Source organism: Chiroxiphia lanceolata, chromosome 3, assembly GCF_009829145.1.
Source record: "Chiroxiphia lanceolata isolate bChiLan1 chromosome 3, bChiLan1.pri, whole genome shotgun sequence".
NCBI lineage: Eukaryota > Metazoa > Chordata > Aves > Passeriformes > Pipridae > Chiroxiphia > Chiroxiphia lanceolata.
Window position 1 is genome coordinate 116,839,885 of NC_045639.1, and position 21,615 is coordinate 116,861,499.

Genomic DNA, 21,615 nt, shown 5'->3' on the forward strand with positions numbered 1-21,615 from the left:
GGCAGCAGAACCCCTGCCCTCGGGACACAGGTCCCACATTTCAGCCTGTGCCACCCAAACCCAGGGCAGGGAACACGCCACCAGTGCCTAACTGGGGACAGCAAGTGCCTTCTGTGCCGTGTGGGACCTCCCTCCTCACCCCACTCGGCTCCCAGGGCTCCTCTCCCAGGTTTAACTGTGACACCATCTCCCCCAGAAGTGTCTTCAGGAAAAACCCGGGAGCAGGTTTTGGTGCCTGCTACACGAGCCAGGGGGTTGCTGCAGCTGGAGACCCCAATTCTCACTGCACAGGTGCTGAGAGGGAAGGCAGCCCCTCCACGAGTGGGAACGGGCTGAGCCCACGACAGGATCCCTCTTTAACCAAAGTGTTTGCAGGAGCCAAGCCAGTGACTTGGGCAGGCCTGGCTCACAGCTGGGGGCTCTGCTCACCGGTCTCCAGCACCCAAACCAAGCCACCATCGTCAGCCTGGCCCAGGGAGCCCCGTGCAGCTGTGTCACATCCATCCACCTCGCTCTCCCAGGCCCAGCTCGCTCTCCCAGGCCCAGCTCGCTCTCCAAGGCCCACCTCGCTCTCCCAGGCCCACCTCGCTCTCCCAGGCCCACCTCGCTCTCCCAGGCCCACCTCGCTCTCCCAGGCCCACCTCGCTCTCCCAGGCCCACCTCGCTCTCCCTCACCAGCTCCGAGTGTGCATGAGGAGAGTGAGAGCAAGGCCTGGCTGCTCCTGCCCCCATGCACTGCTCCAGGAGGAGCTTTGCTCCCCCTGTGGGCATCAGGCTTGTCCCGATTGTCCCACACTCTTACATGACACCTCACAGACCACCCCGGAGGAATGACTGCAAACATGGCCCAACATGATGGATCCAAGAACAACGAAGCAAAGAAGGTGAGGTGAAGCCTTTCTGCTTCACTGTTGGGGTGGGAGAAGAAAAAAATACGGAAAAGAGCCTCATCTCCACGTAAACACAGGACCCAGGGCTCTCTGTGTTAAGGGTGTCACCTCCTTTGGCCCAAGGTCAGCCCCCAGGGATTTAAGTGCCACGGCAGAGCCTCTTTGCACTTCCAGCACTTCCTTCCAAGGCTCCCAGTGCTTTGAACGAGGCACGGTTGGCAGAGGAGACGGGGCCAGTGTGGGTTCCATGGGTGTGACTGCACGGAACAGTCCCGGGGCAGGAGCTCGATGTGGGGCAGTTCCTGGGCTGGATGTGCTCCCAGGGCACCCAGAGCCCCCACTTTGCTGTCCCTTTGTGGGGGAAGTGGTCACAGACCTCTCTGTGCGTGGTGACAGACCACCACTGCCTCCCTGGGCCCAGCCCAGCCCAGGAGGAGGGGGGACACGGGGCAGCTGCCACAGCTCCCTCCCTAATGGCCCCCAGCAATGCCCCCAACTGCCAGGGACAGGCTGGGGGGGCCACACACACTGAATGTGATCCCCCCACTCTCCTGTGAAGGTGTGTGTCCCCCAGGGACGCCTGGGCTGGGGTCACAGTGCCACTGCCCCACCCGGGCACAGAACGGTCCCCCGACCTCTCCAGCAAGGGGGGGGGGGTCCCACGTCTCACACGATCCCATCTTCCCCACGCTGGTCCTCGCTGTGCCCAGAGCCCCCCCAGCCACGTGTCTCCCTGCAGCCCCTCCCTCTCAAATCCTGGGTCTCCCTTAAGGCCCCCCAAGCTCCCAGGTCTCCCTGCAGCCCCCCCTAAACCCTGTGTGTCCTTGCAGCCCCCGCCCCCCTCTCCAAACCCGGGACCGCAGCCCCCTCCTTCCCAAACCCCAGGTCTCCCCGCAGGCCCCTCCAAATGCGGGCTCTCAATGCCCCCCCCCCTCGGGTCTCACTGCCCACAACCCCCCCCGAAACCCAGGTCTTGCTGCAGCCCCCTCCCCAAACCCCGGGCCCCCCTGCAGACCCCCGTCCCCAAATCCCAGACCTCCCTGCAGCCCCCCCAAATGCGGGGTCTCCCTGGAGCCTGAGTCTCCCTGCAGCCCCGCTCCCCCCAAAATCCCGGGTCTCTCTGTAGCCCCCTCCTCAAATCCCGGATCTCCCTGCAGCCCCCCCCCAAACCCAAGGTCTCCCCGCAGCCTGAGTCTCCCTGCAGCTCCCCCCAAACCCAAGGTCTCCCTGCAGCCTGAGTCTCCTTGCAGCCCCCCTTCCCAAATCTCGGGATCCCCCTGTAGCCCGAGTTTCACTGCAGCCCCCCCGCCCAAATCTCGGGATCCCCCTGTAGCCCGAGTTTCACTGCAGCCCCCCCGCCCAAATCTCGGGATCCCCCTGTAGCCCGAGTTTCACTGCAGCCCCCCCGCCCCAAAATCCCGTGTCCTCCTGCACCCCCCTCCCAAAATCCCGTGTCCCCCTGCAGCCCTCCCTCCCTCCCCAAAACCCCAAGCCCTCCCTGCGGCAGCCCCAGCCCAACCCCACCCTCCCGGCCCCGCCGCATCCCCCCCCCCCTCCCGATGTACCCCAAACCCCCTCCCAGACCCCGCTCCCAGGCCCGGCAGCCCCTCATTCCCCCTCCCACCGCCGCCAGGCCCCGCGGCGCCCCGGAGCGCGGCCCGCCCGCCGGCGCCCGTGCCCGGCAGTACCTTGTACTTGCTGAAGCCGGCGAGCTGCTCGGGGCTGACGTACTCCATGGCGATCCCTGTTATCCCGGTGTTCCCGGTGTTCCCGGTGTTCCCGGCGCTCCCGCTCCCGGCGCTGCCGCCGCCGCATCGGCCCACCCGGCGTGCCCGTGACGTCACCGCGCCCCGCCCCGCGGCCGCGGCGCCCCCTGGCGGCCGGGAGGGCCCCGCGCGGGAGGGCGGCGGGAACAGCGGGAACAGCGGGAAAAAGGGATCCGGGAACGACGCGTCTGCCCCTGCCCTGCGGCGCCGTCGGGTCGTTCCGCGTCCGCTGGCACCCCGGGCCCGTGTACAGACTCCCTGCCCAGCGCTCTTGGAGCCCCTTTAGGCACTGGAAGGGGCTCTAATGGCTCCCCGGGGGAGCTGCTTCGTCTCCAAGTGTCGGACAGTGCTAAACTGCACCAGGGTCTGAGCTTGAGAGGGGACTGGTAGAGTGCTGAGGGGCTGGAGCTGAGGGGCTGGACTGAGGGCTGGCTGTGGATGGAGCTGTGAGGGGACGGTTGTGAGGGCGGGCTGCGTGTGTGAGGAGTGAGGGGACGGTTGTGAGGGCGGGCTGTGTCTCTCGGCTCTGAGGGGTGAGGGGACGGTTGTGAGGGCGGGCTGTGTGTGTGAGGGGTGAGGAGACGGTTGTGAGGGCGGGCTGTGTGTGTGAGGAGTGAGGAGACGGTTGTGAGAACGGGCTGTGTCTCTCGGCTGTGAGGGGACGGTTCTCGGGGCACGCTGTGACTCTCAGGTGGCCCCGATCCCCTCAGGGGGACCGTTGGAGCGCGGCTGGAGCTGAGGCGGCCCCGCCGGCCCTGGAGCCGCCCGGACCCCCCCGGGAACCCCCCGGGAACCCCCGACCGCGGCCCGGGACAGGTGGGAGCTCGGGGGCGCCGGGCCGGGCCCGGGGGAAGCGTCCAGTGGGGGCCGGGCCGGGCCGCGGGGACCGTGGGGGAGTCCCGGCGCGCAGCGGCCCCGGGCTGTGCGGGCAGCGGGGCTGGGCCGGGCCGGGCCGGGCTGCGCTCTGCTCCAGAACAGCGGCTGATGGGACACGGAGAGTGCGACTCCAGCGTTTGGGATTAGCGGGACACACCACCAGGGCAAAAGCAGCACCGTGTTGTGTCTGCGAAATATGTGGGATGTAATTTTTCTGTGGAAAACTGCTGCTTTCTTGGAGGAAAAAACAAACAGACAAACTTCCTTTTACCCCGTCTTTTTAGGTTGCTGGTTAAATGTTTGGAGAAGGAACCGAGCCCAGGAAAGTGGGAGCTGCCCAGAGAGGCTCCTCAGTGTGATTCAGGTACCGTGATCTGTTGGACTGACTGTGGGATCGAGCATAAATGCTGTTATCAGGTGCCTGTTTCTTACACTCACAGAACTGGTCCTGAATTTTTAATTTCTGACAAACCTGTGGCCTGGAGCAGTGATTTCTGCATTTTCTGTCATGTATAGGACATGTAAAAATATTCCTCTGTGAGATACACTCCTCTACTTGAAATTCCCACAGAAATCCATTCTTCTGCAACACATCCCTTGTCTGGAGAAGTTGAATCCTAGAATTATGGAATGGTGTGGGTAGGAAGGGACCTCAAAGAACCTTTAGTTCAACTCCCCTTACTTTGCAGTATCCCAATTTGCTCCAAGCCTTGTCCAGCCTGGCCTTGAACACTCCCAGGGACCCAGGGGCAGCCACAGCTTGTCTGGGAATCCCAACCCAGCTCCTCACCACACTCCTAGGGAAGAATTCCTTCCCAATCTCCCATCTCTCCCTGCCCTCTGGCAGTGGGAAGCCATTCCCTGTGTCCTGTCCCTCCAGCCCTTGTCCCCAGTCCCTCTCCAGCTCTCCTGGAGCCCCTTTAGGCTATGGAAGGGGCTCTCAGGTCTGCCTGAATCCTTCTCTTCTCCAGGTGAGCACCCCCAGCTCTCCCAGCCTGGCTCCAGAGCAAAGGGAGGCAGAAGGAGCAGGGAAGGAAAAGAAAGTAAAGGGGAGAAGGGAAAGAAATCCGAGTTGGTCCACTCAGATCTGCCCCTCTCCCCTTCCAGCCCCATCCTGGCCTCCTCCCAGCCTGTCAGCCCAGCCCCGTCCCCTGCCTTGCCCAGCCCCTCTTTCCCAGCATGTGCATCAGACAGACCCCCCAGGCAGTCCCTGCTCGGCTTTCCATTCCCACCCCCCCCAGCAGCTCTTTGCTTTCCCTCCTGGCTCCCTGGGAGCCCAGCAGGGGCACTGCGACCTCAGTTCCAACCCCCAAGGCCATCCCCGGGGCAGCCCCAGCTGGTCCCAGCTTCTCCAGAGCGCGGCTCCAGTGCCCCCAGGCTGCCTGGACAGCACCAGCGCTGCCCCGGGGGCTGGGAGGAAGCTGCTGGGCCACGGGATCCTGCACAGGGGACACGGCAAAGGCTTTGCTCAACAGCCAGGCCAAGGGCAGGAGCAGCTGCCGGTGGGGCTGAGAGCTGGAGGGAAGTGCAGCAGGCCCAGGCCCCTGAGCAGGGACGGCTGCCCTGGGCACACGCAGGACCCTCCGGAGCAGGGAGTTAAAGCACTGCCCTCAGCTGGCCCTGCCCCTGCCAAGGTGGGACCTGCTGCTGGCGACTGAAAGGACTCCTCTCCCAGTTCCTGGAATAACACTCTTTATTAGCACCGCCTGGGACAGGTTAATAAGGTTCGTGGGCGTTGGCGGCAGCGTCTGGCTGCAAAACTGTGTTTGAAAGCAATCTGGGCTCTGGGAAGCAAGGCCAAGGTGGAACATGAAGCAATCTGCCAATATCCTCTGGGGGGAGCCCGACCAAAGCTCTGCTCCTTAAAGCAGTGTTGAACCTGCCCAGAGTGTATTTCTCACCCCACAGGCGTCCCTGGGGGCGGAGGGAGGTTCAACCCCTCTGCTGATCCCAGCAGGTTTGGGGAGTCTTCCTCAATTTTCCCCCTATCCCCAACTTACTTTTATACAAATTCTTTGTGTTTAGGTGGAGCTGGAGTGGCTTCAGTCGTAATCACCTTTTGTTTATGGCTGGTGTAAAGTTCTCTTGCTGTACCTAATGGGAGGAGGGGTCGTGGCTTGGCACCTGAGGAGGGGGTTGGACGTGGTTGTTGGCTCTGCAGCAGAACCCCTGGATCGTCCCTCGGCTGACAGGTACTGGAGGGTCCCATGATCTTCCCAGTACCACAGTGTTCCCCCTTTGGGCTGGGATTTGAGTGCTGCAGGAAAGCTGGGCTTTGCTCACTGCCCCTTATTTCCTCAGAGCAGCTCATCCAACTGGGACTTTCTTGTGCTACCTTTACTCTTCCCCTGGCACTTGGGCTCCATCTTGGTCATGGGACTGAGCAGCCCAGGGAGGGTTTTTCTACTTTTGCTCAAGGGCAAAGCAGAGGGAAATGTTTACGGCAGGAAGGGAAGAGGATTCTGGCTGATCAGGAAGCGAGGGAGTTTCTGAGCGACGGCCGGAGTCACGCACCTTATTTCACCCAGTTTGTGAGCAGTTGGATCCCATTGTCTTCATGTGGCTTGAGAACATAAGCATTGAAACAGCATTTTGTGGACAGCCTTGTACTCTGTTCTGCTAAACTGCAAAGCCGTGGAGGTTCTTCCTTCATCTTCTGTCATCTTCCTTCCATCAACGTGGCCTAAGGCTTGTCCAGCTCAGCAAGTGCTTTCTGCTTGGTAATTCTCTGCCAGGCCTGAGGGATTTCTCCTCTGCCTTGAAATTTCTTACCGTGCCAGGTTTCTATATTGGTCCTGAAATGACACACAAACCATTTCCAGTAGGCTTGCATGGATGGATCAGGAAGAATTTTCCAATTGGAGAAAGGAGGTCCTGCATCCCGGTATGTCTGGTAGGGGGTCCATTTGCTATTACCCTTTTGGAATAGACAGTTACTTGAAACGAGGCTGGAACAAATATCAATGACTAGGTGATCTGTTTGGTGCCAAATCTCTCCCGTCACAGCTTGTGGTCGATGGAAGAGAAGCTGATGGTCTCCATCGTGTCCCTGCATGGTGTTTGTGCAGACAGCCCCACAAAAGGGACACTGCTCCCAGCACCCTGAAAACTGCTCCGCCAGGATGGTGTGAGGCTTCCTTTCAAACCAACTCAGATCAGCAACAGCAAATTTTCCCCTGAGCTCATTCTCCATGGCAGGCAGTGCTTCTGCCATGGCTTTGCTCAGGAACTCGATGTCTGTGATCTCCTGATGCTCGAGGCCCTTCAGGTCACTTCTGGGCAAGTTGATCAGCTCTGTCAGTTCCCTGCAAAATTCATCCAGCCAGAGAGAGATTTTGTCCTTTCTGTCTTTTCTGTCCTTGACCCTTTGGGTTGATGAAGCAACAGCTGACAGGATGTTTCCATAGAGAACATCAAGGGAGGAATCTAAAAAGTTCTCCAGCCTCCGGCTCTCACCTAAACAGTAACTCTCAACACGTCTCCCAATGTACCACTGAAAAAACTCTTTTGGATGTTCAAGGTACTGTTTGAAATACTGAAAGTTTTCTTCTTGTGCCAGGAATCTCAGGATACAAACATCCAGATTGGCTCTGTTGCCCTGGAAATCTGGGACTTTCCCCTGCATGTCCCCAGCAATGGCTTTAGCCGTCCTCTCATAGACGGCCCGGCGAAGAGCTGGGGCAAGCTTGTCACAAAGGAAAACAGCAAAAGCTGTGACAGAAGTGGCTCCTTGGCAGGAAATCTGGAAACATGTGAAGAAATCTTCTCTCTTGCTGTTCAGGTAGACGACTGGGTCATTTGCCTTCTGGAACATTTTGTGCATGGCTTTAAACCTTTCTGCTGCTGTTCTGCAGAGGTACAGAGATAAATCTATGATGTAATCTTTGTTAACACTAAATGGTGCATCACTGGGGACGGAGTTCACACCTTCCTGTACTTCATGGAGTATTTCATGAATAAAGGTTCGACTGTAATCCCGTTTCTCCTGTTCCTTCTTATCAATGTTTGCCCACACACGCTTTATGATGTTGTCTGTGATGTCCTGCAAGTTCACATCAGCATTGGAAACATTCAACCCGAGGTATGTTTTCCAACTCTTTTTCTTTGTGACATGTTTCTTCAAGTCCAAGGAAAATCCTCTGTGTTTGGGAAATGACCTGATCCGTGCATGGAAACCAGGCTCCTTAAAGTGCTCCAGAAGGACATCTTCTATTTCCGCATCAATATTCACCCATTCCGGTGGGGGAGCAGCACGGGAGACTTCAGTAATCCACTCGGCCCAGAGAGAAGTAAACTTGTCTCTCAGTTCTATCTCACTGAGGCTCTTGCCTTTCAGAGTCAGAGCCAACTCCCTGCTCTTTCTCAAGAGCTCGTCTTCATATTCTGACTTCCTTGCATCCACTTTACTCTGGGTCTTCTGCAGTTCAATGAGATTCTCACATTTCTTCCGAGTTTCATGAAGAAGGTTCTCTTTTAGTTCTTTCAGCTTCCGCTCTGTGCTGCCTTTCCACTGGGCCAGCATCTCACAGTTTTTATCTTCCCTGAAATACTTTTCCATGTCTGTCACGATGGCATCACTTGTCTCTTGCACGAGCCCTTCCAAGTGTTCTCTGGTGACTTGCTGCAAGTCCCCGTTCCGAATTCTGTTGTCGAGTCTCATTTGTACCTCTAAGATGTGACTCCTGAGCCTCCAGGTCCACCGACTAAAGGCAGTTTCCAGTTTCCTGTACACAGCAATCTCCAGTGAATTCTTGAAGCTGAAAACAAAGTTCTCGTTCAGCAAAGCATTCCAGAGGTCACCAATACGGACTTTCAGGCTGGAGAGCGTCAAAATGCTGCCTTGGGACTCCTTGGCAGCCTGGAGAACTTTGCTCTTCAGTTGCTGGACGTTGTGGCTGTAGGTGGGGTTGGGTGGTGCCATTGGGGGGTTTCCTTCCCACAGGTGAGCAAAGTAGTGAATGTGGGTGTTCACGTCAAAGCGGATGACGTCGCTGAAGGAGGAGACATCACAGCATTCCTGCTGGGCAGCTGCCACGGTCATTTCATCCAGCTTTTCCTGAAACCGTCTTTGTCCTTCCATGTTCTGCTCCTTGGCAGTAACTTCTCCCACGTTTTGGTGGACAAAGAGGCAGCTGGGGGAAAGATGTACTTTCTTCATCCTCAGAAGAGCCTGCACAGCAATCTGAAGAACATCCTGCATTTCTGAGGGATTTTCCCCAAAGATGTTGATCAGGGTCATGTTGCCGATGCCGATGACAAAGGTGGCCAGCTCGTTGTCATGATTCAGGGACTGTTTATTGGCCATCTCTATGGCACGAAGGCCCTCTGTGTCAACAACCAGCATGTAATCAAAGCCCACGTCCTGTTGCAGCTGCTCGTCCAGTGGCAGGAGCTGCATAAAGGCTCCCCGGGTGCATCTCCCCGCGCTGACGTTGAACTGCAGCCCAAACATGGCATTCAGCAGGGTTGACTTCCCTGTGCTCTGGATGCCGAGCACGGAGAGAACAAACACTCGTTTGTCCCCCAGCCTCTCAATTAGGCTGTCAAAGATTGCTCCTACCCAGTGCAGGGGCAGGTAAGAAGCATCCCCATCCATCAGCTCCACGGGATATCCCGAAACCATCAGCTCTGCTGCCATTTGGGGCAGTTTGACAACATTTTCATTCTTTGAGTTCCTTAAGTGCAGAGCTTCATAGATCTGCCCTACCTCTCTCAACAGATGCTCCAGGCCAACGGATGAATCATTGATTTCATCAGAGAGGGCCTCCAACCTACTCAGCAATTCAGGGTTTGGATTGTTTTTTTCCTTGCTTTTCTTTTTTTCCAGAATTTCAGACCATAATTTGTGATAGTCTCTCCTTAGTTCCTCAAGTTGACCGGAGGACAGTTCGTCCATAAAGACCTTCATCCACTGCAGGAAGTATTTCTTGGTATCTGCTGGCTGTGACTGGAGAAAGCCAAGGAATGGTTTCATCAACTGGTTGAGGGGGAAGGCTCGCTCTAGTTGCTTTCTTCTAATTGCTGCCTTCTCGGATTCAATTTGGCTCCGATGGTGCTCGATGCTCTTGCCCCCCTTCTCCTGCAAGCGAGTGAGTTCTTTGTCCTTTTGGCACCACTGGTGCCACAGTTTTCCTTGAAGAGGCAGGAGCTGGGATTTGATCTCAGACAGCTTCTCCTTCTTCAGAAGGGTCACCAGCTCCTTTGCCTTTGCTTTGGCTGTCACACACTCGGGTCGATCTTCATCCACTAAGAATCCGTGCTGGCGAGCTTTGTCCAGGCAGGCGTCCAGGCTGAAATGAGGGTTGGACCCTTCCAGGAGATTCCTGATTGTTTTGGTGAGCTCGTCCAACATCTCTGCTTCGTTTCTGTTCTTGATCCCTATTTTTATGTTTTTGCTGGATTGTCCAGCTGCAACCTTCTCTTTGTCAGTGAGAAGACAAACCAGAGGCCTTTGCGACTGCCACAGGTCACGCAGAAGCTTTTTCCCTCTGTCATCCATGTGCTCAGAGTCGGAGACAAGAGCCACGTTGAGAGCAGAGATCTCCTGTAAGAACTGCAGCTGCGCTCCGTGGTCCCTGGCGTCTCCATGCAGGTTACAGAAAGCCACACAGCACTCAAAGGTGTCATCGGGGCTTCCCCGGGGACAGTACCAGGCGATCTCCACAACACCTTCCATCAGCAAACGCTCTCTGGTGCTGCCTCGGCAATGGCGGTGGAAAAAAGTGTCGTATCTTTGTTTGCTGAGCAGAGCATTGAGGAGCTGAGACTTGGAAGAGGAGGCAGAGGTGCCAATGCGGATGAAGCACACGATGGGCGTCTCTGCCTGATGGATGAGTTTGTTATTGTGACTGTTCATCCTGGGCTGCTGTCCCGACTTCTCTGCCTCTTTCCAGCTCCTTTTGATTTGGCTGAGGGCCCAGAGCGGGAACTCGATCTGGGCAGTGCCTGGCTTGGGCACCAGCAGGGGCAGTGCCAGTTGGCAGAAGGCCAGCTTGGTTGCAATGGACTGTCTCATGAAGTCATCAGTACAGTGGAAAATTGCCATCTGGAGGTCCATGGGGTGCACGTGGCTGTCCCTGGTTGCAGCTTCAGGGCCTGCTTCCTCCAAATCGTTTAGAAAGTTTTCAAAGGAGTCTGAAGGTTCTTGCTCTTGCTCTGTGGTTTCTGGCACAGGGGCAAGTCCTGGGTTGCTCCCATCTCTGCAAGTTAGGTACCTCACCCGATAGTCCACGGTTAAGAGCTTCTGCAGGAAGTGAAATGGCAGTTCCTGGTCCTTGCTGGGCTGGCTGTCATGCAGAGATGTCTTGCAGATGATGCGGAAATGTCCCGTGCCCATTTTTCTGGGATAGTGACTTTCTAGTCCAAGGCGCTTGAGCAACTGGAGGAACTCTTGGTTTGCAGTAGCTTCATTGGCTTTGGATTTGCTGGCACCTGACTCGGATTTGGAGGGACTGGAAGGCTCAGTTGTTTGGAAAGTGTCTTCCATGTCTTTGAGTATGTTCTGCATCCTCACATCATCCCCTGTTTCCTCCAAGTTCCCACCCATGAAGGAATTCAAGTCACGTTCCAGCATCTCCCAGTCTGGGCACTCCCTGTGCTTCTGGAGGAGATTCTTTGTCCCTGTGGACCACAAGCCTTCCATGTGACCTTCCATGAGAAGTAACCGCTCCCTCTTCTGCTCTGGGGACAGCTCTTTGCTTTGGGGTGTCACGGTCAGACCCGTCAGCAGAAGGGAGGCCTCAGCTCTGGCAGCATCTTGCTCCTTCAGAGTCACGTACTGCTCGTGTGCCGCTGCCATTGCCTGGGCCAGGTACTGAATTTCTGCATGGCCAAGGAGGTGCTGAAAAGTGCTGCTTTCCACCTGGTACCCTGTGCTGGTCACAATTAAGAGCACCAAGAGTTCCATGTCCTTCTGAGCCCTTTCCTGGAGAGACCGGAGTAAGGAATGAATTGCGAGGCCTGTGGTCAGGGTGGCTTCTCTCTTTGCTTCCTGGACGGCAGAAGCAGAGGTTCCTGGTGTGTAGGTGACACCATGGATGTGCTCCATCATTTGCTGCAGTGTCTGCAGGAGTTCTCCAAGTTCAGAGACATTGGGAGTTTTGGGAAGCGTGTGGTCAGTCTGGAAGATCCATTGCATAATGAAGGAAGACTGGGGGAAGTCCTTGACAGAATAGATATGAGGATCCAGGAGGCTCCTCAAGATTGCTTTGATAGAGGTGGAGTTTTCTGGAAGTGACTCCTGGCAACTCCTCACGGTGTTCACCAGGAAGTCCTGCAGGGCTTTGTCTGACAGGCACACATTGATCCAGACTCTGGGGTCCTTGGTTTTTGCACTCAGATTCTGTTTCAAATCTGTCAGCATGAGCAGTTTCCTTTCATCTACCGTCTCCTCCCAGGTCTTCACAATCTCCATGAACTCTCTGGCCTCTTCCACTGCACTGGCCAGTTCCTCTCCAAAAGCCGTGCCGACGCTCTGATTCGTCAGCGCTTTGTACGCAGCCCTGAGGGCGCGGCTCATTCCATGGACGGACTGAAAATCCCTGCTGTGATTGCACAGGATGACCTCCCACACCGGGATCAGCTGGGAGCCGCGGTCGATAACGCACCACGTTGAGTTATTGGACACGAGCCCCGTTTTCCACTGAGGGAGAGAATCAGTCTCTGATGGGCCCCCTGTGGTGAACACCTGACACTGAATCTCTGTGTGGGAGCTCTCTCCAGCTCTGCCCTGGACAGAAGCCTGTGAGCTGGACCGGGAAACATCTGTGGCCCCTCCTGCACTGACCCCGAAGCCACTGAAACTGGCCCCGACAAAGCTGTTCAGGGCTTCAGATGTTTGTCGCTTCATCTCCTCCCTCTGCTCAGCTCTGAATCCTCCTGTAGACGCCTTCCACCAGAATATCCCCCCAAAGTGGAGGGGACCCTGGCTGACGTGGGACCCAAACCTGCTGAAGAAGCTCTCCAGCAGGTTGGGCTGGTCTTCTTCCCCAGTGAGGTTCAAAAGCTGCTCCATGTGTTGCAGCTCCCGCAGGGCCCCATCCGAGAGGAGAAGCTGATGCCTTTGGAAGTAGCAGGAGGCCAGAGGGATATACTGGTACTTGGTGGTGCAAAAGTAGCTCTGCTCAGAGTGGGACTGGTGGGTGCCCTCTGCCTGTGAGGAGCTGCTGTGATCTGCACCAGCTTCCAATTTAACTCCCCAGAACTTGGCTTTGGCAGAAACGCTGATGCTGAAGCCCAGCTGCTCCATGGACCTGGTGAAAGTGGATTCTGCTGCACTGGAGGAGAACTCCTTGCTCTCAAGCAGCGATCCTTGCTCTGGACCGGCGAGCTGGAATCCCTCAGGAACCCTGAGGAGCTGCTCTTGCTTTGCCAGCACATCTTCAGCCCTGCTGGTTCTGTAGATGCCCTGCAGGGCCAGTCCCCCCGACGCCCGCCTCAGCACCTCCGTGTCAGGGATGTTCTCCCTCCTGCCCACTGACGACTCCTGCTGCTCCAGCTGCTTCTGGATGCTCTCCAGCACATCCGCCAAGGGCTTCTTTGGTGCTGGCCAGAACTCCTTGGGAATCTCCATGGCTTGCCATAGAGCCTCTGCTCTCTGCCTTACAACATCCTGGCTGTGGCTGCGGCTGTCGAGCATTTCTTTCAGCTCGTTCAGGACTTGCTTGGCCACTCCTTGTCTCTGCTTTGTCCTCTCCAAGTGCTGTTTTTCTTGGTCCTCAGAAGTTGCTTTGTCATCTCTTATTTTCAGGAGTTTCTGGAGCGCCCTTTTCTCCCAGGGGTGCCGCACTTGGCACTCCAACGTAAGGTAGTCTTCATATTGCAGGTGTTGCAGGGCTTGTGTGCACTGGACTCCCAGGGTCTGGGAGAGTTTGGGGAGCCAGTATCCAGCCTCCAGTCCTTCCTTCTGAAGTGCCTCTGCCAGGAGCTGTGCCTCTCCATGCCCCTCTGGGGTGTCGTCCTGCGAAGCCATGGCTGTGGGGGAAGAAAGGAGACTTTCCCTAAGGTTTCTTGTGAGAGGCCCCAGGCTCCTCTAAGAGGCTCTGCAGCAGCTCCGGCCCTGGGGATGCTCCCACGCGGCTGCTGGAGCCCAGGCTGGGATGCCACAAGGCCCAGGGTCTCCTTCCCGGGCAATGGATGTGCCTGCTGTGGGATCAGCCCTGAAGCTGAGTGTGTATCCCAGAGACAACACACGCACACACACACACACACGGATGTGGCCACACAACCTGCCATGGAGAAGGTGCTGCCTTCAACATCGCCCAGGTCCTCCCAACAGGACTCCTGAATCCATGAGTGCAGAGAGCCGAGGGCATTGCTGAATCCCTGGAGCACCGGCACAGCCCCTGTGCCCGTCCCACCCCCCTGCCTGCATCCTGCACCCTCTTCCCAGCACAGGGCTCTCCTGCTCGCCGGCTGCTCCAGCTGATGCTCCCAGCACACAGAGGCAGCGCTGGGAGCTGGGGAACATTGTCCCAGTTTTCCAGATGGGCAGGAAGGATGACCCTGGGAACTCCAGGCCTGGCAGTGTCCCTTCAGTGCCTGCTAAAATTGTGGAGAAGGTTGTTCTGGGAGTTCTTGAAAAGCCCCTGAAGGACAAGGCACTCACTGGTCACAGCCAGCACAGAGTCCTGAGGGGAATGTGCTGCTCGTCAAACTGAATATCCTTTTACTCCCCAATAACCCATGTAGTTGATCAAAGGAAGCCAGTTGATGGAACCTTTCTGGATTTCAGTAAAGCTTTCCATCTCTCCCAGGATCCTTGTGGGTCCCTTCCCACTCCGGCCATTTTGTGATTCCCTGATTCTCACCCTAACGGAGCTGGTGCTCTCCCTGGACTCCTGCCTTTACACCTTTGGGGTTTTCTACACCGTCCCACAAACCTGAGAAGTGTCTCTGTCTCAATTCAGCTGGATCCTGGAGAGTTTGATTCCATGCACAATCCCTTCCCCTGCATTCAGCTGCCATCCCAGCAGGGACAGCAGACCCTCCCCAACCCAGGGATGGCTCCCAGGGGTTGGCACTGGGCTCCTGGAGCCTTGCAGAGCCTTGAGTGTCAGCTTTCCCTCTCTGGCCAGTGCAGACTGAGGCACCCTGTGCCCTGGCCGTGGGCTCTGAGTCATCTCACCCACCTGAGAGCAGATGCTCCTCTTGGTCCCAGCCTTGAGTGCCCAGAGGACACGGGCAGCCAAGGTGCCCAGCTCAGGGGACACAGCACCGTCACAGCCCAGGCCTGGGGGACACGGCGGCGGGTGGAGAAGATGGGAACCCCCTGGAGAATTCCGGAGGAAGAGCAGCGGGAAGGAAAGGCCCCAGATCCTAAAGGAGAAGACCAGAGAGTCAGGAGATGGCAACCCAGCAACGTGCAGGATTGGTTGCAGGGAGCAGTGGAGGCCAACCCTTCTCCTGTAGTGGGGATTACCCCGTCAGCAAAGAGTCCCCAGGGCCTTTGTGGGGTGGGGAGCAGAGCAGGCTTTCACCTGGGCCCTGAATCCGTGTTGCCCTGCAAAAGGAACCTGGACATGCTGGGGAGGTGGGACAGTGCCAACCCCCTGAAGGTCAACAAGGCCAAGGGCAGGTGCTGTCCCCGGGTTGGGGCAATCCCAGGCACAAACTGGCTGGGAGTGGACTGGATGGAGAGCAGCCCTGGGGGAAGGACCTGGGGGGTTGGGGGGTGAGAGGCTGGGACACGAGCCGGCCCAGAAACCCCCCGTGCCCTGGGCTGATCCCACAGGGACGGTGGGCAGCAGGGCAGGGGGGATCTGCCCCTGTGCCCTCTCAGCTGAGACCCCCCTGCAGAGCTGCCTCCAGCCCTGGGCAACAGCAGCACAAGGACGTGGAGCTGCTGCAGAGAGTCCAGAGGAGGCCGCAGAGATGCTGCCAGGGCTGGAGCCCCTCTGCTCTGGAGCCAGGCTGGGAGAGCTGGGGGTGCTCAGCTGGGGAAGGGAAGGATCCAGGGAGACCTTGGAGCCCCTTGCAGAGCCTAAAGGAGCTCCAGGAGAGCCTCCAGCAGCTCCTGCACTCCAACCACTGGGATGGGGCAGAGGAGGGGAAAAGCAGAGGGAAGAAAAGGGCTGGGGAGATCAGGGGAGTTGAGGAAGCAGAGGAAAACTGCATGTGCTGGCAGGGCAAGGGAGGGACTTCATCCCCTGATTCCCATCGGGGTGTGGGGTGACTGCTCGGGAAGGCACCTGCTGGCTCACGGCCACTGCTGGATATTTTCTCCGCAGGCCACTTGTGCCAGCTCTGTCTCCTCCCAACTTCCCTCCCTTCCCCAGGGCAATGGGCTCTGGAAGCGCCTGTGCCTTTGAGGGGCTGCAGCAGGGACCAGAGCGCTGCGGGCGGTGAAGTTTGCACTGGAAGGGAGGGGAATCCCGGGAGGAAAAGGACCAAGTGTCCCCCCCGGGGCTGGGGCCGGAGCAGGACGGGGCAGGAGTGCCCCTCATGCCCCCGGCGCTGCCCTGCTCCCTGAGGAGCGGCGCGGGGCACAGGCAGCACCCCCGGCCCCAGGAGGGCCCCAGCACCCCCGGTCCTGCCTTCGGGCAGCGCAGCCCCCGCACCCCGCCTGGGGCTGGGGGTGCCCGGGCCGGGCAGGATCGGCCCCGCCTGCGGCCGGGCACGGGCTGCAAAGGGAAGGGGCTCCTTCCCTGGCATCTCCCCAGCCATGGGAACCCCCCGGCATGGGAAGCAGAAGACAAACAAGCCCCCGCTCCGTGGTGATCCCGGCTCCCAGCCCGCAGCTCAGCCCCAAGGTCCTACCGTCTCCCTCCGGAGCTCTCGAGGTGAGAAAAGCCCAGCGCAGCCCCTCTGCTGATCCAGCCCCGGCTCTGCGGGCGCTGCTGCTTCCCCTTTCAGCGGCGCCGGGGCGGGGGGGGGGGGGGGCGGCTGCTGATTTCCTGTACATTAGTGGTTTTTCTGCAGCAGAAACGAAACTGCTGCCTGGTTTGGGATGAAAAGTTGTTCAGTGGAAGGTGAACTCGATGATCTTTGGTCTTTTCCAACTTTAATGATCCTGTGATTCCACGAAAGGCAGCAGGAGCTGGGCAGTACCTGGGGCTCCTGACTGGAAACCACCTGATCTGTGCCTCTTACCCTGATCATCGAATCCCCGAACTGGGCAACCTGTGCCAGGACCTCCCCCCCTCCCAACCTTCCCAGTGTCCCATCTCCCCCTGCCCTCTGACAGTGGGAAGCCATTCCCTATGTCCTGTCCCTCCATGCCTTGTCCCCAGTCCCTCTCCAGCTCTCCTGGAGCCCCTTCAGGCTCTGCAAGGGGCTCCAAGGTCTCCCTGGATCCTTCCCTTCCCCAGCTGAGCACCCCCAGCTCTCCCAGCCTGGCTCCAGAGCAGAGCGGCTCCAGCCCTGGCAGCATCTCCACGGCCTCCTCTGGACTCTCTGCAGCAGCTCCACGTCCTTGTGCTGCTGTTGCCCAGGGCTGGAGGCAGCTCTGCAGGGGGGTCTCAGCTGAGGGGGCAGAGGGGCAGATCCCCCCTGCCCTGCTGCCCACCATCCCTGTGGGATCAGCCCAGGGCACGGGGGGTTCTGGGGCCAGAGCACAGGGCCGGAGCACGTCCAGCCTCTCCCCCTCCAGCACCCCCAGCTCCTTCTCCCCAGGGCTGCTCTCCATCCATTCCACTCCCAGGGGGTGGTTGTGTCTGGCATTGCCCCGATCCAGAAGGAGCACACGGGATTGCAGCTTCAGCAAAGCTGTTGAAGGTCTAATCCCAGCACTAGAGCCCGAGAGTGCTGAACTGCCCCAGGGCCTGATCTTGAGAGGGGACTGGTAGAGTGCTGAGGGGCTGGAGCTGAGGGGCTGGACTGAGGGCTGGCTGTGGATGGAGCTGTGAGGGGAGGGTTGTGAGGGCGGGCTGTGTGTGTGAGGGGTGAGGGGACGGTTGTGAGGGTGGGCTGTGTGTGTGAGGGGTGAGGGGACGGTTGTGAGGGCGGGCTGTGTGTGTGAGGGGTGAGGGGACGGTTGTGAGGGCGGGCTGTGTGTGTGAGGGGTGAGGGGACGGTTGTGAGGGCAGGCTGTGTGTGTGAGGAGTGAGGGGACGGTTGTGAGGGCGGGTTGTGTCTGTGAGGGTCGAGGGGATGGTTCTCGGGGCACGCCGTGACTCTCAGGCAGCCCTGATCCCCTCATGGGGACCATTAGAGCCTGACTTGGGCTGAGGTGGCCCCGCTGGCCCTGGAGCCACCCAGATCCCCTGGGCCCCCTCCGGGACCCCTCGACTGCCGACCCGGGACAGGTGGGAGCTCAGGGGCACCAGGCCGGCCCTGGAGGAGCATCCAGCGGCTGCAGTGCTTGGCATTAGCGGGAGACACGGAGTGTTCCGGCTCCAGCGCTCCGGGATTAACGGGAGACACCACCAGGGCAAAAGCAGCACCGTGTTGTGTCTGCGAAATACTGGGGATGTAATTTTTTTGTGGGAAACCGCTGTTTTCTTGGAGGAAAAAACAAAGAAACAAACTTCCTTTTCCCCCGTCTTTTTAGGTTGCCGGTCAAATGTTTGGAGAAGGAACCGAGCCCAGGAAAGTGGGAGTTGCCCAGAGCGGCTCGTCAGTGTGATTCAGGTACTGTGATCTGTTGGGAATGACTGTGAGATTGAGCATAAATGCTGTTATCAGGTGCCTGTTTCTTACAGAACTGGTCCTGAATTTTTCATTTCTGACAAACCTGTGGCCTGGAGCAGTGACTTCTGCATTTTCTGTCATGTATAGGACATGTAAAAATATTCCTCTGTGAGATACACTCCTCTCCTTGAAATTCCCACAGAATTGCATCGTTGTGTGACACATAACTTGGCTGGGGAAGATGAATCTCATGATGGAATGGTTTGTGTGAGAAGGGACTTTAAAGAACATTTAATTCCCCTCTCCCTGCCATGGGCGGGGACACCTCCCACTATCTCAGGTTTCTCCAAGCCCCATCCAACCCAGCTTTGGACACTTCAGGGATCCAGGGGCAGCCACAGCTTCTCTGGGCAACCCATACCAGGGTCTCCCCACTCTCAGAGCCCCACTGTAGTGCTGTCTCCTTCCCGAGGGGATTGCTGAGCCACAGGGAACGGGATGGGTGGCACAGAGATACTGTGGAAATTGTTTCTATGCTGCTTCAAGTCTCAGGTGGGACAGAATCAGAGTTCTGGAGGTTGGGCAGTAGTTGTGTGTTGCTGCCCTTCAACTGTGCTCTGTACTTTCAGTTTCTTTGGTTACTCTGGTTCCTAAAACTCTGTGGCTGATGCTGGCACAGGTTGCCCAGACGAGCTGTGGCTGCCCCTGGATCCCTGGAAGTGTCCAAGGCCAGGTTGGACAGGGCTTGGAGCAACCTGGGCTAGTGGGAGGTGTCCCTGCCCATGGCAGGGGTGGGACTGGATTCATTTAAGGTCCCTTCCCACCCAAACCAGTCTGGGATTCGGTGACAATACACGAGCCAGTGCGAGAAAAGAGGATTTGTTACAATCCCTAGAAAAAGGAATCAAGGTGAACTTCTCCATTCAAGAAAGCCACAAGCCCAGGCCCATCAGGAGATGATTCCAGGTGAAGGAGGCACCTGCAGGGAAGGAGGGGGAACACGACCTCCAAGTTTTGACAGAGCCTGTGTGAGAGGCACAAAAAATCCCTTTTTCTCCAAAGCATGTTTTCCTCTGCCTCTCTCTGTCCCCCTCATCCCTCCTCTCCACAAAGAGGAAATTCCCAATGAGCAGGAAAAAACCCTTGTTGACATCCAGCTTTGTGCCACGTGTGGAGCAGGAGGAGTCAGGTCGCTGATCCAAGCCCTGATAACATGGCCATTTTTAGAACCAGCCACGGGAAGCGTTTCATGAAGTACCAGAGTGCCCCCAGTTCTGCAAACCCGCCTGACACCCCAACACTTGGTGTTAATTCCCGGAGAGGGACTTTTCTGATGGAATTCGCCGCAGCCGAGATTGAACACGCACAGGTAAATGCCGCAGCAGACTGGAAGTGCAGCTCCAGGGCCCCGGGAGGGGCTGCCCAGCAGCCCACAGTGCTCCAGGGCCCCGGGAGGGGCTGCCCAGCAGCCCACACTGCTCAGGGGATGGCCCTGCACGTCCTGAAACATGGGCCGAGCACCTGAGGCAAGAGCTGGACCCGGCCCTGCTCCGTGTGCCAGGTAAGGAGGCTCCTCCAGCACCTGGAAAAGGGTCCAGCTGCCAAAGGCACCAGCAGGCCTGGCACTGCCACCCACCTCACCTACTCCTTCCCCTCCACACGCCTGTGGTTGCCCCTTTGGGACCTGTGTGCCCACAGGGATCTGGGATGGGGGAGCAGCTTCCTGCTCTTGCACTGCACATCCAGGAGGGGCTCCCAGTTTTGCAGATGTCCCAAACCACCAGCTGGGAACAGCAACCTCCTGCTTGATGGGGGGGAGGGGGACAGAGGGATTTGGGCAGCAATCGGCTGGGAAGAGCAGGAGTTGTGTCTTTCACCTGTGTGGAGAGGGAAGAGCCCAGAGGGCTCCTGCTGTGGGACAGGACAAGGAATGCGGGAAGATGGACACGACCAGGCTGCGTGTGATGGCAACTGGAAATCACCATGTGCTGGGCTGATCCCAGAGGGATGGTGGGCAGCAGGGCAGGGGGGTCCTACAGCCCCTGTGCCCCCTCAGCTGAGACCCCCCTGCAGAGCTGCCTCCAGCCCTGGGCAACAGCAGCACAAGGATGTGGAGCTGCTGCAGAGAGTCCAGAGGAGGCCCCGGAGATGCTGCCAGGGCTGGAGCTCCTCTGCTCTGGAGCCAGGCTGGGAGAGCTGGGGGTGCTCAGCTGGAGAAGAGAAGGATTCAGGGAGACCTGAGAGCCCCTTCCAGGACCTAAAAGGGCTCCAGGAGAGCCTCCAGCAGCTCCTGCACTCCTGCCAGTGGGATGGGGCAGAGGAGAGGAAAAGCAGAGGGAAGAAAAAGGGCTGGGGCGAGAAGAGGGGAGTTGCGGAAGCAGAGGAAAACTGGGCATGCTGGTAGAGCAAAGGAGAGACTTCAGCTCCTGATTCCCTTCGGGGGCAGATGTGCAGCCACTCCCTGGGCAGCAGAGCCTCGGGGTGTGAGGCGGCTGCTCGGGACGGCACCTGCTGGCTCACGGCCACAGCTGGATATTGTCTCCTCAGGCCACTTGTGCCAGCTCTGTCCCCTCCCAACTTCCCTCCCTTCCCCAGGGCAATGGGCTCTGGAAGCGCCTGTGCCTTTGAGGGGCTGCAGCAGGGACCAGAGCGCTGCGGGCGGTGAAGTTTGCACTGGAAGGGAGGGGAATCCCGGGAGGAAAAGGACCAAGTGTCCCCCCCGGGCTGGGGCCGGAGCAGGACGGGGCAGGAGTGCCCCTCATGCCCCCGGCGCTGCCCTGCTCCCTGAGGAGCGGCGCGGGGCACAGGCAGCACCCCCGGCCCCAGGAGGGCCCCAGCACCCCCGGTCCTGCCTTCGGGGAGCGCAGCCCCCGCACCCCGCCTGGGGCTGGGGGTGCCCGGGTCGGGCAGGATCGGCCCCGCCTGCGGCCGGGCACGGGCTGCAAAGGGAAGGGGCTCCTTCCCTGGCATCTCCTCAGCCATGGGAACCCCGCGGGATGGGAAGCAGAAGACAAACAAACCCCCGCTCCGTGGTGATCCCGGCTCCCAGCCCGCAGCTCAGCCCCAAGGTCCTACCGTCTCCCTCCGGAGCTCCCGAGGTGAGAGAAGCCCAGCGCAGCCCCTCTGCTGATCCAGCCCCGTCTCTCCTGTGGGTGCTGTTTTCCCTTTTATAGGGGCTGTGCGGTGGTGGCCGCTGATTTCCTGTTAATCAGGTGTTTTTCTGCAGCAGAATGTCAAAGTCAAACTGGGGAGCGGCTCCCTGGTTTGGGTGCAAAAGTTGTTGGGTGACAGGTGGGTATCAGAGGTCATTTCCAACCTTAATGATCCTGTAATTCCATGAAAGGCAGCAGGAGCTGGTCAGTGCTTGGGATTCTTGATTGGAAATCACCCAACATGTTTCTGCTATCCTGGATAACTGAATCATGAAAATGGGCAACCTGTGCCAGGGCCTCTGCTCTCCCAGCAAAGAATTCCTTCCCAATGTCCCATCTCTCCCTGCCCTCTGGCAGTGGGAA

General features: G+C 58.3%; 2 protein-coding genes across 6 annotated transcripts in view; both read right to left on the minus strand.

Moving 5' to 3' along the window:
• The window catches only part of SELENOI (selenoprotein I), a 30,675-nt gene extending 27,956 nt beyond the window's left edge, over positions 1-2,719 (minus strand). For all 3 annotated transcript variants that reach the window (XR_004356190.1, XR_004356191.1, XM_032683471.1), the window contains exon 1: positions 2,579-2,719. Coding sequence is in view for 1 of the 3 variants with exons in the window: in XM_032683471.1 (XP_032539362.1) it covers positions 2,579-2,626 (48 nt within the window). In the remaining 2 variants the exon portion in view is untranslated. The remainder of the gene's footprint in view (positions 1-2,578) is intronic.
• A 2,482-nt stretch (positions 2,720-5,201) lies between these two features.
• LOC116784647 (interferon-induced very large GTPase 1-like) lies at positions 5,202-21,332 on the minus strand. 3 transcript variants are annotated; one of them, XM_032683444.1, is made up of 3 exons: positions 21,176-21,332; positions 14,662-14,848; positions 5,202-13,504 (listed from the first exon to the last, which is right to left on the minus strand). In XM_032683444.1, the coding sequence occupies exon 3, from the start codon at positions 13,500-13,502 to the stop codon at positions 6,216-6,218; it is 7,287 nt and encodes a 2,428-aa protein (XP_032539335.1). In that variant the 5' UTR covers positions 13,503-13,504; positions 14,662-14,848; positions 21,176-21,332; the 3' UTR covers positions 5,202-6,215. The 3 variants fall into 3 exon arrangements, with proteins under 3 accessions (XP_032539335.1, XP_032539336.1, XP_032539337.1); XM_032683445.1 differs by lacking the exon at positions 21,176-21,332 and adding an exon at positions 16,289-16,615; XM_032683446.1 differs by lacking the exon at positions 14,662-14,848.
• Between the last annotated feature and the right edge of the window lie 283 nt (positions 21,333-21,615).

What these genes read in the sequence shown, in the direction of transcription:
- LOC116784647 (XM_032683446.1), bottom strand. Translation starts at nt 13,502, where the DNA reads ATGGCTTCGCAGGACGACACCCCAGAGGGGCATGGAGAGGCACAGCTC.